At 41.2% G+C, this 13,653-nt stretch overlaps 2 protein-coding genes and 1 non-coding gene across 3 annotated transcripts; all 3 read left to right on the top strand.

Moving 5' to 3' along the window:
- The first annotated feature begins 605 nt into the window (after positions 1-605).
- On the top strand, positions 606-6,489 carry cnn2 (calponin 2). Its single transcript, XM_029642283.2, has 7 exons — positions 606-784; positions 2,580-2,701; positions 3,038-3,104; positions 3,771-3,908; positions 4,276-4,392; positions 4,665-4,811; positions 4,985-6,489. Exons 1-7 carry the CDS (start codon positions 722-724, stop codon positions 5,264-5,266), a joined length of 936 nt encoding a protein of 311 aa, XP_029498143.1. The 5' UTR covers positions 606-721; the 3' UTR covers positions 5,267-6,489.
- A 3,641-nt stretch (positions 6,490-10,130) lies between these two features.
- On the top strand, positions 10,131-12,153 carry LOC115114215 (small ribosomal subunit protein uS19-like). The gene is made up of 4 exons (XM_029642282.2): positions 10,131-10,219; positions 10,602-10,687; positions 11,160-11,394; positions 11,998-12,153. Exons 1-4 carry the CDS (start codon positions 10,217-10,219, stop codon positions 12,109-12,111), a joined length of 438 nt encoding a protein of 145 aa, XP_029498142.1. The 5' UTR covers positions 10,131-10,216; the 3' UTR covers positions 12,112-12,153.
- LOC115114894 (small nucleolar RNA SNORA35) lies at positions 10,742-10,877 on the top strand. The gene has a single exon (XR_003861290.1). It is a non-coding gene; the product is annotated as a small nucleolar RNA SNORA35 (small nucleolar RNA).
- Positions 12,154-13,653: the final 1,500 nt, after the last annotated feature.

Here is a 13,653-nt window from a genome sequence, read left to right as displayed (position 1 = left end):
AGTGTAATGTCATGGAACATCAAGACAATATTACAAAGACTATTGAACCTAATTGAATTGACAACCGCACAAACAGTCATTGAAGTGATACAAATGGACACTTGATAATGAATTGATGTTAATATTATTTTCATCTGTATTTGATATTGTAGACTGTGGTTTATAACAGTTAACTCGAGTCATGATCATTTGTCTTATGTGGGCTGAACTAAAATAGTGTTAATTGTTTGATGCTCGAGTGGATATTTTTAACCATGTTCTCATATCGCAATTAACATTCTCAGTATTACAAAAAGGGTAAAAACCCTTGAATGAGCAAACGAGGTCCTTTGCACTCTGAAATTTGGCTCAAGAATAGGAGCATTGCGTCATTCAGTAGCTCGTTGTACTTTGCTAGTTCCTCAAACTTTTCCGTCAAAAGACTTAAAAGATTACTGCGCCGCTGGCATTCTGGGCCCATAGGATACTCCCACCGTCTAGGAATTTGGGACTTTCCTTCCATATAAGGACTTTTTGATGTCAATCACAATCTAGAGAAAGGAAAAGGTGGAGCCTAAAAAATCGTATAAACGTTTTTTATTGGTTGCAAGACAGTTTTTTTTTTTTAAAGGAAGTGTTTAGTTTACTCTGGAGTTAACTGGAAAGAAAGGAAAGGAAAGGAAAGGAAAGGAAACTGATACAAAAGTATCCATACGAAAAACGAAGTACTCCTTTTATAATCATGTCTGGCTCATCATTTAACAGGGGTCCTGCCTATGGGTTTTCTGCGGAAGTCAAAAGCAAGGTAAGTGTTCACGGAGTCGAGTTTAGTGCGAATGAATCACTTGTGTTATACTGATATAGCGAGGTATATTATAGAATACTTGTTTTATTTATAGAAAAAAATATGTATGCCTAAGTATTTTAGGCTATGATTTGAAAAGGTATTTACATGGAACGGGCAATGACTTTTTGGAATTACCTAAATAAAGCGCAGGTCTTATCAACAATTGCACAAGTTTTGCCAACTCCGCGCTATGCATATACTTCTGGAAAATATTGTTCATTGATATGATAGAATGATAATACACACATCTATAAGTTGGTTTAGTTTTGGGAAGCGCTTAAAAAAGCATGGGCGTTTCCCATGATATTGGCAATGTGGCAAGTTGAAATATGCGATCCCATTAGCTTACATAGTGAAACTGGTCAGTACTCTATAGAGTTGTATGTCTTTCATTCATCCATGTCCCTGAGTTTGATATGACCCATCCAGAGGTCACACTGTCCTATCGTGATAGTAACTCCTGCGCTGCGGTGGATTGGGGCCTTGGTGAACGGCAATTGTTTTGCGCTCTGCGCCGACGTGATGCGTGCTTAGACAAATTACTCCACAAAACAGTCCAAATAGAAATATATTCTCATTCATAACATGTACATATTCAAAAGTTAACCTTAACAGACAGTGCCTGTGTCCTCCATCCAGAACATCAATATCAGTTAACCTACGCCCCCCTCAAGCCAAATATAACTGTTCTATCCCACATGTACTGTAAAAAAAAAAACAATTGGTGCAACCTTTGTTCCTGTCCATTTTTATTTTATTGTGTAGGCCTACTCTTGTTACACTTTTGCAGTGTAATAGGATAAATATATATATTTTTTAACTCTGCAAAAGCCCCAAGATCTGGCTCTTATTTAAAATGTATTGTGTCAATGGAGAAGACTAATATAATACAAATTTCTCCTTTGTCTTTCATAAACAACTAACTTCACCCATCATGTTCCAAGTTATGTTGTACAAAAATAATACTCAGGTCCCCACACTGCTACCATAATCCACCCTGGACTCTACAAGGTGTCGAATGCGTTCCACAGGGATGCTGGCCCATGTTGACTCCAATGCTTCCCACATTTGTGTCACGTTGTTTGGATGTGCTTTGGGTGGTGGACCATTCTTGATACACACGGGAGACTGTTGAGCGTGATTAAACCCAGCACTGTTGCAGTTCTTGATACAATTTGTTGCACGTTCAAAGGCACTTAAATATTTGATCTTGCCCATTCACCGTCTAAATGGCACACATACACAATCCCTCTCTATCCTGTCTCCTCCCCCTTCATCTACACTGATTTGAACTGAATTGAACAAGTGGCGACATAAATAGAGATCATAGCTTTCACCTGGTCAGTCTATGTCACAGAAAGAGCAATTTTTCTTAATATTTTGTACACTGTACATGCATTATAGTCTCTGTCCTGGGTGAGGGGTCCCATTCCTCCAGTTTACCATTGGCCCTCAGAACACACTGTACTGGTAGCCAAGTGGATGTAAATATTTCCCTCCATTGAATCAATGTGTTATTCAATTTGTTTTGGTTAACCCAGACCAAACAAACTCCGCTGGCCACCAATTGTGTATAATTATTTGGAGTATGCATTGCACACAATTTTCTCATAAATACCAGTGGAAACAGTCATGTAAAATAAAGTGTAACCAACATGTTACCTACACATGTTTTGGTTGTGCCATCCTTTTCCAAGACTTTAGGTGAAACTTAAAGGCTTCCTCTAATGACCGTTTTACCCCCCCTTTCCAGATTGCCGGAAAGTATGACCCTCAGAGAGAGGATGAGCTAAGGGTCTGGATCGAGGATGTGACGGGATGTGTTATTGGGGAGGACTTCCAGAAAGGCCTGAAAAATGGTGTCATCCTGTGCGAGTAAGCTTATAAATGGGGCCAGCATCCATCATCATCCTATTTGTAATGTCACCCTAACCATAATATGTAAGATAAGGCTTTATTGATTCACGTTGTATTGTTCTGCCAGTGCATTTAACCGAATACAACACAAATCATAAACATTCAGCTAGCTACAGCATAATAAACCAAATGATTAATGGATTGTAATGTCCTGACTGTCCTCATAGTTGTCGGCTTTATTGTACTGTACACAGTAATGATTATGCTCTACAGACAATTTTTATCCTCTGATTCCTTCGGTTGACTATTGAGGTACTGAAGTCTAAGTCGGCAAGCTCTCTCTTCCTCCTCTAGACTGATCAACAAACTTCAACCTGGCTCTGTGAAAAAGATCAACTCGTCCACCATGAATTGGCATCAGGTGAGCAGCTTGGATTGTTCTCTCTACATTAGACTTGCCAGTACATCAACAGACTTGTACTGTACTTTGCCAGGTGGTTTTACCGTTAGAGAATAAATCTGAGCTGTTGCGCTGACCAAGCCTGTTTTTTTAACTAACAAAAAAGCAGAGGTAGATTATTATTATTATTATTATTAGAGGTGCAACTTTCTCTGGACCAGAGACTGCACTGAAGTAGTCCATGGGTTAGAGTGAAGGAATAAGGTCCGAGGGGGAGCTGGTGTTTGGCCAATATACCACGGCTAAGGGCTGTTCTTATGTAGGACGCAGCGCAGAGTACCTGGATACAGCCATTAGCCATAGTATATTGGCCATATACCACAAACCCCCGAGGTCCCTTATTACTATTATAAACTGATTACCAATGTAATTAGAGTAGTAAAAATAAAGTTTTGTCATACCCTTGGAATACGGTCTGATATACCTCGTCTGTCAGCCAATCAGCATTCAGTGTTTGAACCACAGTTTATAATGTGGAATACAGTGGGAACTCTGTGTGCAAGAGATATCCGTCTAGCAAAGAATTAAGAAATGTAGTTATGATAACCACTTTATGGCTATGACATTCCAAAGTTATTGAGAAGCTCTTTACTAATCTTGTCCTCTTACGCACTTTTCTGTTGCTAGCTGGAGAACATCACCAACTTCATCAAATCCATCCAAACGTACGGCCTGAAGCCCCATGATATCTTTGAGGCCAATGACCTCTTTGAGAGTGGGAACATGACCCAAGTCCAGAGCACCCTGTTGTCTCTCGCTGGCACAGTAAGACTTTCACTATTAAAAACTTTTGAAACTGTTATTATTATTATTATTTTGAAATTATTTTTAGCTTGCACCCCTCATGAGAATAGCAACTTCTGTATTTTATTTTAGCCGACGCTTCGGTAATTTCCACTTGCATGAATCGTTTAATATTGTACAGATTAAATGGCTGACCTTGCAGTAATGCTCTGTACCACATGGTTTTATCTTCATAAAGAAGTTCCTGAAGCGAACATAATGGTGTCCCGTCTTTATCAACATATGGTGTAGGAAGTGGGATCCGAATACAACAAGCCCCTAATATTGTGTCCAGTAGTATCTTGACGCATCCAACAGTGTAGTGATTTCTGTACACTTTCCCCTGCAGGCCAAGACCAAGGGCTGCCAGTCCCGAGTGGACATTGGGGTGAAGTACGCAGACAAACAGGAGAGACTATTCGACGAGGAGAAGATGAAGGCCGGACATTGTGTCATTGGACTGCAGGTCTGAGGGCATGGTCGCGGGAAGATATTTAGGGCTGGGTGTACAGAACTTATTTGTGGGGGGGGGGTGCTGCTGCTGCTGATATTTTTATTTATTTTTAAATGTCAATGGGGAGGGGGTGCTGAGAGTGCCAAGAATAATAATAATATTGTATATTTTAATGCTATCTACTCAAGTCTCTCCATCTAAGGGGAGGGAGGGGAGGGGGGAATTGTAGTTTTCTACTCATTCTTTGTCGTTTTCCCTTTAATAACTGATATCTCATTCCGCAGATGGGGACGAATAAGTGTGCCAGCCAGGCGGGCATGAATGCATATGGCACCAGGAGGCACCTCTACGATCCCAAGGCTCACATCCTGCCCCCCATGGACAACTCTACCATCAGTCTGCAAATGGGCACCAATAAGGGAGCCAGCCAGGTAAAATAAAATTCTCACTCCATCTCACCATGTCTTAAAACTGAATCAAGGTATCAATATTGTCAATGGGGGAACTAACTGCTTCAGTAGACTTTTGCTATTTCTAATGGATTCTTGTTTATTCAGATGAGTACAAATATTTTAATTCAACTTTCCCTTCCTCTACTCTTCAGGCTGGCATGACAGCTCCAGGAACCCGCCGCGCCATCTACGACCAGAAGCTGGGCACAAACAAGTGTGACAACAGCACCATGTCGCTGCAGATGGGCTCCAACGCAGGCGCCAACCAGAGCGGGCAGAACTTTGGCCTGGGTCGTCAGATCTACGACGCCAAGTACTGCCCCAAGAATGAGGAGGAGCAGAACGGGGCCGGGGCCGACTACCAAGATGAGGGTTACCAAGAATACAAAGATGACACTGTGCCGGTGTACCAAGAAGAGGGGACGGATTATTAAAAGTGGGTTGTGCTTGTTGAAAATAGTAGAAACTTCAATGAAGGCGTAATCAAAGTAATTCGTTACATAGGATTTTCTACCTTTTGGGTGATCTCCTTCTGGTATTGGACAATAGTTCCCTGTTATCCTCATGAATTACTGGTTAGGACCAATATACACATATCTCACATGTACTATATATTAGTATGTTTTTATATATCTGTTGAAATGGCTATAACTATGTGTTTTTAAAGTGCAACTGCTAAAGCCAGTGTTTGTCTGAGCTGTGATTAGCTTTTTTTCCTCACAGGGAATTTTGTAAAGTGCCAAAGCCCCCTTGCCAGTTTCCCCCCTGTCTTAATGTAAGTAGGTAGATTTCAAAGGGATGGCATTTATGCCAAGGATTTTCATATACAAATATAGCCTAGAATCCATCTAAAATGGGATTAAAAATCATCTGTGTTGAGACGGAAAAAGAAAGCTCTTAAACTTTCATCAAAATGTAGTTTTAAAAATATATATATATAATTCAGTTCAAAAATTGGATTGTTCCATAGTTGGAATTTACCCATCCTTGTATTTCTATGCCTAAAAGTCATATTGTTAATGTAAACTATTTACATTTCCTTAACTGATGCGAATAATAATGTGAATTTGTTTTAACTGTTTGTATCCATTCAGGACATTTACTTGGTAATATAAAAGACAAGATGTTTTGTAGTATCTGTTGAGAATGAGAAAATAATGTCTTTAATGAGACAGTGGTTTGTTCACACATCCCCCATTCTGTTAACTTTTTATGTATGCCGAGTACTGATCATATCATTTTTTTTTAATTTGTAGGAGGAAATATTTATTTTGTTTGCATAATCAGAACTGGAGCCAAGGTTGTTTTCTTTGGGTTAGAGTATCTTGGGAAAAAAAACATTCAAGCTTTCAACATTCCAAGCTGCATACTGGATTTCATTTTGTCAGTTGTCTTCATTGTTTAATGTTTTACTGGATTCACTGATGACTGAAAAGAAGACCAGACTTATTTTGAACTCTAACATTCAAAGTGATAATTTTTATATTTCTGTTTAAAAATGTTTTTTTATTACCTAGACTGAAGGAAAATGAGCTTTTACTACCTTTGGTATTATATGCTCTGCTTTGGGTCCATCTTTCCAATATAAATGAAAACATCTAACGTTTGGAAGTGTGTGCATGACTAAAGTGAAATAAAGATGGACATTGAATACCAACCAGACTGATGTTACAATTAAAGAGTGTCTCATTAGTTACATGTTTAGCATAACTTGTGCTAGGATCATTAGTTCATGTGGCTTTAGTTAGGGCATTATCTAGCATAAGCAATATTGTCTAAACCATGTCTGCGTACCATAGCCGGACATACTAATGTCATGGTATGTGAAAAATGCAGTGCTGTGGGGTTTCAGTCATTTGGGTCTCCTAAGGGAATAGAGAAGTATGTGAGCTAAAACACAGCGCCCTCAAACAAGCCTAGTGCTGCTAGATATCTGATTGACAAAGGCACTGTGTTGGTAGCCCTTGCTCTGCTTGACTAGCAGTTTGTGCAGATTATTTACAAATCAGTTGAAGCTGCACATGCGTTGACACCACAGCAACTGGGAGCACTAGAATACTTTCCAGGTGGTGGTGGGCCAATGAAAATATCAAGATATATGACTGTGAAGTTATTCTCAACAAATTTAAATGGCATTGGCTGGTTCAATGCATGTGACCTTGTTGCCAGCTGTACAATCCTTTTGGACTGCCCCTTCTATGAATATCTAGCCACAGTATCTTTTTATTGAATATAAGAAAACTGACAATCACTTTTGTCTTCTGCATGTCTGTAGTTCCTTATCCAGGTTTGGGTCTTTTATCATTATGTAAGATAATGAACGGGTTATAATCTCATACAATAAAACATAAGTAAATAGATTTTTTTTAAACGCAACTAAACATAATCCATATTCTTGTTAATAGGTTGTTAGGATGAGCAGAGACGGATGGCGTGTCTATTTCCTCAGACCCAGTTCATCATGCATTAGGTCACCTGTAGGTTTTACAACAAAGCAGGTAGGATTAACTAAACCGGTTTCAAGTGCAGTACGTTTTCGGTAAACACACTCACTGCCTATTGTGCCTAGAGCTGTAATCCGCTTACGTAAGGGCCCCTTGGTTCTGGTCAGGGAGGAGAGCACAGCTTTGGCACCCAATGGCCTTGGTGTCGGCAGTGCCAAGCAGCAGGGTAAGGACTCCTCTATTGAAACGTACCCCAGAGTAGTCGTGTCACTGTGGTAGTGTTATAACTGTGCAATAGAGTACCATATTGAGAGATGGCCCCCTTGTGGATGTTTAATTTTCTAAAATAGCTGATCCGCTTTTTAAACATTTGACTTGAATGGCACCTGACCACATCTTGTCAATTCCCTCTCTCTTCAACATCTCACTCGGATAATCACCCAAAGTCATACTAAACTTGATTGGAAACCTGATATAAGCACAGTCGGGAATATTTACTGTTGTTGTACATGGGCTTTGAGTGTGTGCCTGTTTGTCCCACAGAGCTCGCTATGGCCTAGGACCTTTGGGCTGACGTGGTGTGTGGTGGAGATGATGCAACACAGCACTTCGTTCGTTACACATGGGTGTTGTTCAGAGCCAGCCCAAGACAAGCAGACGTCATTATAGTAGCTGGGACCCTCACTAACAAAATGGCACCTGTGCCCCGGAAGGTATCACCCTGATAATTCGATGTAACAAAAAATGTCCTCCTCCAAAGGGTTGAATGGAAACTGTGAGCATATTTGGATTCATTCCTTGTGGATGTCTTGACCACAATATCAGTTCCTTGTGTTGTCCTTGTTCTGAGTGGCCTGTATTCTCTCTCTTTCCTTTTCGAACAGGTATATGGCTAAATGCTAAATGCTAGAACCTAGATATGTGATTTCAATGTTTGATTAAACCCATCTTCATATGTGTTTTTTTCTTCTCACGTGTTTCATGTCTGACGGTCAGGTCACACTTCCGTGTTAAACATTACGTTTAGTATCTCACAGAAGCTTGTGGTTTGTTAGCACTAACCTTGTCCTTGCATTCCACTAAATATAACCCATAGTTCAGTATGTTCTGACCACATAGAGCTATAAGTGTTCCTCTCTCGGTTTGAGTTGTGACATTCTCTTTAAGCATGATGCTGCACCACTGCAGAAGGTCATGTGTTGCTCAGTTGTCAGGGTTGAGATTTTCTGTAACATTCGATCCTGTGAAAGTTACCACAACTTCGGTGCTGACCCAGTACAAAACCAAGAAAGGGAAAGCTACTGTTGTTCAAATCAGCACTGACTGATTACTCTTATGCAGGATATGACCACATTGTTCCAGTAGACATATACACTATATATACAAAAGTATGTGGACACCCCTTCAAATTAGTGGATTCGGCTATTTCAGCCACACCCGTTAATGACAGGTCTATAATATCAAGCACACAGCAATGCAATCTCCATAGACAAACATTGGAAGTAGAATGGCCTTACTGAAGATCTCTGTGACTTTCAACGTGGCACCGTCTAACTAGTCAGTTCGAAACATTTCAACCTTGCTAGAGCTACCCCGGTCAACTATAAGTACTGTTATAGTGAAGTGGAAATGTCTAGGAGCAACAATGACTCAACCCCAAAGTGGTAGGCCACACAAGCTCACAGAACGAGACCGCCAAATGGAAAATCACAGCAAGTAAAAATCGTCTGTCCACGTTTGCAACACTCACTACCGAGTTCCAAATTGCCTCTGGAAGCAACATCTGCACAATAACTGTTAGTCGGGAGCTTCATGAAATGGGTTTTCATGGCCGAGCAGCCGCACACAAGCCTAAGATCACCATGTGCAATTCCAAGTGTCGGCTGGAGTGGTGTAAAGCTCACCGCCATTGGACTCTGGAGCAGTGGAAACACGTTCTCTGGAGTGATGAATCACGATTCACCATCTGGCAGTCTGACGGACAAATCTGGGTACAAAGCGAGGTCCATACAGAAATTGTTTGTCGAGATCGGTGTGGAAGAACTTGACTGGCCTCCACAGAGCCCTGACCTCAACACCATCGAACATCTTTGGGATGAATTGGAACGCCGACTGCGAGCCAGGCCTAATCGCCAAACCTCACTAATGCTCTTGTAGCTGAATGGATGCAAGTCCCCACAACACTGTTCGAAGATCTAGCCTTCCCAGAAGAGTGAAGGCTGTTATATCAGCAAAGGGGGGACCAACTCCATATTGATGCCCATGATTTGGAATGAGAAGTTCGACGAGCAGGTGTCCACATACTTTTGCTCATGTATTGTATGTGTCAGGTACAGAGAGTTGATACAGGTATTGACTGTCTTGTTCTTGTTTCTAGGCTATCCTGCCACAGCAGAAGCTCTGATGTAAGGCACATTGCAGGTAACGGAAGAAGATCAAGCAGATGAGGACCTGTTTCTACATGGTGTATTTACAGCTGATGATTGACATTATATGGTGCAGTGAAATATGCTGGAGCAAATTAGGGTTAAGTGCCTTGCTCAAGGGCACGTCAACAAATGAGCCTTGTCGGCTCGGGTATTTGAACCAGTGACCTTTCAGATACTATCCCAACGCTCTAACCGCTAGGCTACCTGCCTTTGTTGGTAAATAATCAAATGCTAATTTATTTTATCTCCTGCCTATGTGCTATTGCATGTCAATGTATTTTTCTGTGAGGAATTTTATGGAAAATGGATGGCATTTTACATTTGTCATTTAGCAGACGCTCTAATCCAGAGCAAGTTACAGTATTGAGTGCAGTACCACCACCTATCGGTTCAGTGAAAAATACAACTATTTTGTATGGCCGGAAATAGATAACCGGATGTCTCTGTGAGTCGCGCGATATTGGGACCAGCGAGAATTCGGAATGTTCTTTTCCCCGGAACATCAGGCAAGATGGTAGGTGACCAAATTTACAAGTACCCGAATATGACAATCTATGTCCATCTCAGCAAAATTATAAAACCTTCTATTTAATAAGACATATATTTCGGTTCATCACCATTTATCAATCGGTACATTGCTAAATTTTAGGATGGAACAAGATTGGCGCACCATAAAGCTTGGGATGTATGCTAATGACACAGTGTAGCCTGCAGCGCCAATGCTTTTCACCGAGTCACGTTCTCTTTTAGAGACATGAGTTCGGCACGAAATCCCGACTAACACAGTTGCTAGGAATGTTCTGAAGTATTTCACAGCAAATGCCTTGTTCAACATATAGCTGTTGTCGTTGGCCCACGATATCCACTGCGTTGAAGTAATTTGCGTTGCTTCCTAGGCGGAAGTTGAGATCAAGAAGAAGCGTACCTTCAGGAAGTTCACCTACAGAGGTGTGGACCTGGACCAGCTTCTTGACATGTCCTAGTGAGTAAACCAACCATTTCACTACTCCACCACTATATTTGTCCAAATAGGTGGTTGCATTGTGGTATGTCGGTGAAAGCTCAGCTTTTACCGTGAGTGTATCCAACATACCAATGCTAAATGAACCCCATCTTGCAGAAGGGTGAAAGTCTGGCAGTGGCACTCACTCTTTCGAAAGTTGGGTACATTTATGAATGTGCTGTGTTACGTTATTTTTTTGTGCATTTCATACAAATCATTATGTAATGAATTGGGCTTTGACTAAATATGTTCACTTAAGGCCAACCAGTTTGTGGTTAACATGTAGTACAATTAGTGAAGGAACACTGACTGGCAGTCAGGATTCATTGTAATTTTTCATTAAACTCCCCTGTAAGTCTTCAGTCTGCTATTTGAAGCTGATGTTTTAATGTGCATCTGAAAATATCCCGGATGGAATTATGACCATACACCCCCCCCCCCCCCTTTCCAGTGAGCAGTTAATGCAGTTGTACTGCGCCCGCCAGAGGAGGAGGCTCAACCGTGGCCTTCGCCGCAAGCAGCAGTCCCTCCTGAAGCGTCTGCGTAAGGCCAAGAAGGAGGCTCCCCCCATGGAGAAGCCTGAGGTGGTGAAGACTCACCTCAGGGACATGGTCATCCTGCCTGAGATGGTCGGCTCCATGGTCGGAGTGTACAACGGCAAGACCTTCAACCAGGTTGAAATCAAGGTGAGATTTGGGGGAGATCGCTGGACTCGCATACTCAATTATGGACACTTACTGACAGTTGTGGCTGCTTTGTGTGATGTCTTGTCTCTACCTTCTTGCCCTTTGTGCTGTTGTCTGTGCACAATGTTTTTTGTCATGTTTTGTCCTGCCATGTTGTCTCAGTCCTCTGTTGTGTTGTCTCTTGTCGTGATGTGTGTTTTGTCCTATATTTTTAATCCCATCCCCACAGGAGACCTTTTGGTAGGCTGACATTGTAAATAAGAATTTGTTCTTAACTGACTTGACTAGATTAAAGGTTTTAATATATATATGTGTTTAAATACACCTAGCATGGCCGGCCTCCCCTGAGATTGTAATTGTAAAAAATGGTTTGCTTTTTGCTGGTTTCCTCACTCTTGCCCCTCAAGTGCACGTGATGAATCTAAATTTCTCACCTTTTGTGACAACCCCTGATTTGTCATGTTACACTTATTCTTCAGGTATTGTATAGTGTCAACACACTAGAGAATGTTGTTACTATTTAGTCAAGGTTGTATTCTAGCTGAAATGTCAAGTATTCTGATTGTCCTGCTCAACACTAACTTTGTACATTTCTCTCTCCAGCCTGAGATGTGTGGCCACTACCTGGGGGAGTTCTCCATCACCTACAAGCCAGTCAAGCACGGTCGTCCCGGTATCGGAGCGACACATTCTTCCCGTTTCATCCCACTGAAGTAGAATGGCTGTGGTCTTTGTATAATTAAAATTTGAGTCCCCACACACTTGTCTGTTGGCTTTCAATTAAAAAATGTTTGCTTGAATTGTGACATGAGAATTTCTCTCCATTGGACATGGTTTGAATTACCCTAAAGGAATTTGGTTGTAAATTGCCTTGAGTTAAGCAAATGCATGAAATATGTAGACTTAACTGCCCAAAGATGATTTTTTTTAAACTCTTGGTGCTTGTGCCAATGCATCAAATTATTTGGATCCAGTTTAATGGGCAGAGCTGAACTGTTGGTGCCTGTGCATCAACACCTGTTTGCTGAATTTGCATAAAAATTACAACCACTGTAAATAGATCAAATTTGATGGTCTGTGAGGTTTGTTGTTAGATTTATTAGATCTATTATTAGATCTATTGTTAGATGTATTTTGTTCAAAGAACATGACTGCCTAACATTCACATGCGTAATCAACAAACCCCTAGCTTGCGTTGGCTGGTGCATACCTAGTAAACTGAATTGTTTTAAGGCAAAATGGGCCTTCACACATCTGCATCTACTTTTTCCAATGCAATCTTGTCATTTACTTCTTGGGGAAACTAATGTCAATACCTACTGGTTACATTGGAGTGCGTACAAGTTATTTATAACAAGGAATAATTATTGTCTCATATCCAACCAAATCCCTCGCGCAGCTTCATCACTGCCGAAGAGGAGCCCAGGTTAAAGGTTGCTGGGTGTTCTTCGTGATCTACGTTTACGTCTAGCCGCATTGTGATTAGCGTCATGGCAGCAACATTAAGACTTCCGTTTTGCCTAATATTGCCTTCAAAATAAAAGTCATTCTTGCCGCTTTTCATAGTGTATAATAGGGGCGGATTGGCCATCTGGCAATGACAGATGGGCTGGACCATGTTTTCGGTGAGTGGGCTGTTTGAAATTCACACAAATTAAAACAAAAAAATAAGTAAGAAAAAAACAGGTGCCATGGCCGGCATTCCATGGACCTGTTAAGATTTTTTTTGTAAGTTCTTTTTGTGCAATATTTGTTAGAAGCTCAGCAAAAAAATAAACGTCCTCTCCAATGTCAACTGTGTTTATTTTCAGCAAACTTAACAGATGTAAATATTTGTATGAACATCAGATTCAGCAACTGAGACATAAACTGAATACCTTCCACAGACATGTGACTAACAGAAATGGAATAATGTGTCCCTGAACAAAGGGGGGTCAAAATCAAAAGTAACAGTCAGTATCTGGTGTGGCCATCAGCTGCATTAAGTACTGCAGTGCATCTCCTCATGGACTGCACCAAATTTACCAGTTCTTGCTGTGAGATGTTACCCACTCTTCCACCAAGGCACCTGCAAGTACCCGGACATTTCTGGGGGGAATGGCCCTTGTCCTCACCCTCCGATCCAACAGGTCCCAGATGTGCTCAAAGGGATTGGGATCCGGGCTCTTCGCTGGCCATGGCAGAACACTGACATGCAGGAAATCACTCACAGAACGAGCAGTATGGCTGGTAGCATTGTCATGCTGGAGGATCATGTCA

Source organism: Oncorhynchus nerka, unplaced genomic scaffold (genome assembly GCF_034236695.1).
Source record: "Oncorhynchus nerka isolate Pitt River unplaced genomic scaffold, Oner_Uvic_2.0 unplaced_scaffold_4___fragment_2___debris, whole genome shotgun sequence".
Classification (NCBI taxonomy): Eukaryota; Metazoa; Chordata; class Actinopteri; order Salmoniformes; family Salmonidae; genus Oncorhynchus; species Oncorhynchus nerka.
This window is presented reverse-complemented; position numbering and strand designations above follow the sequence as displayed.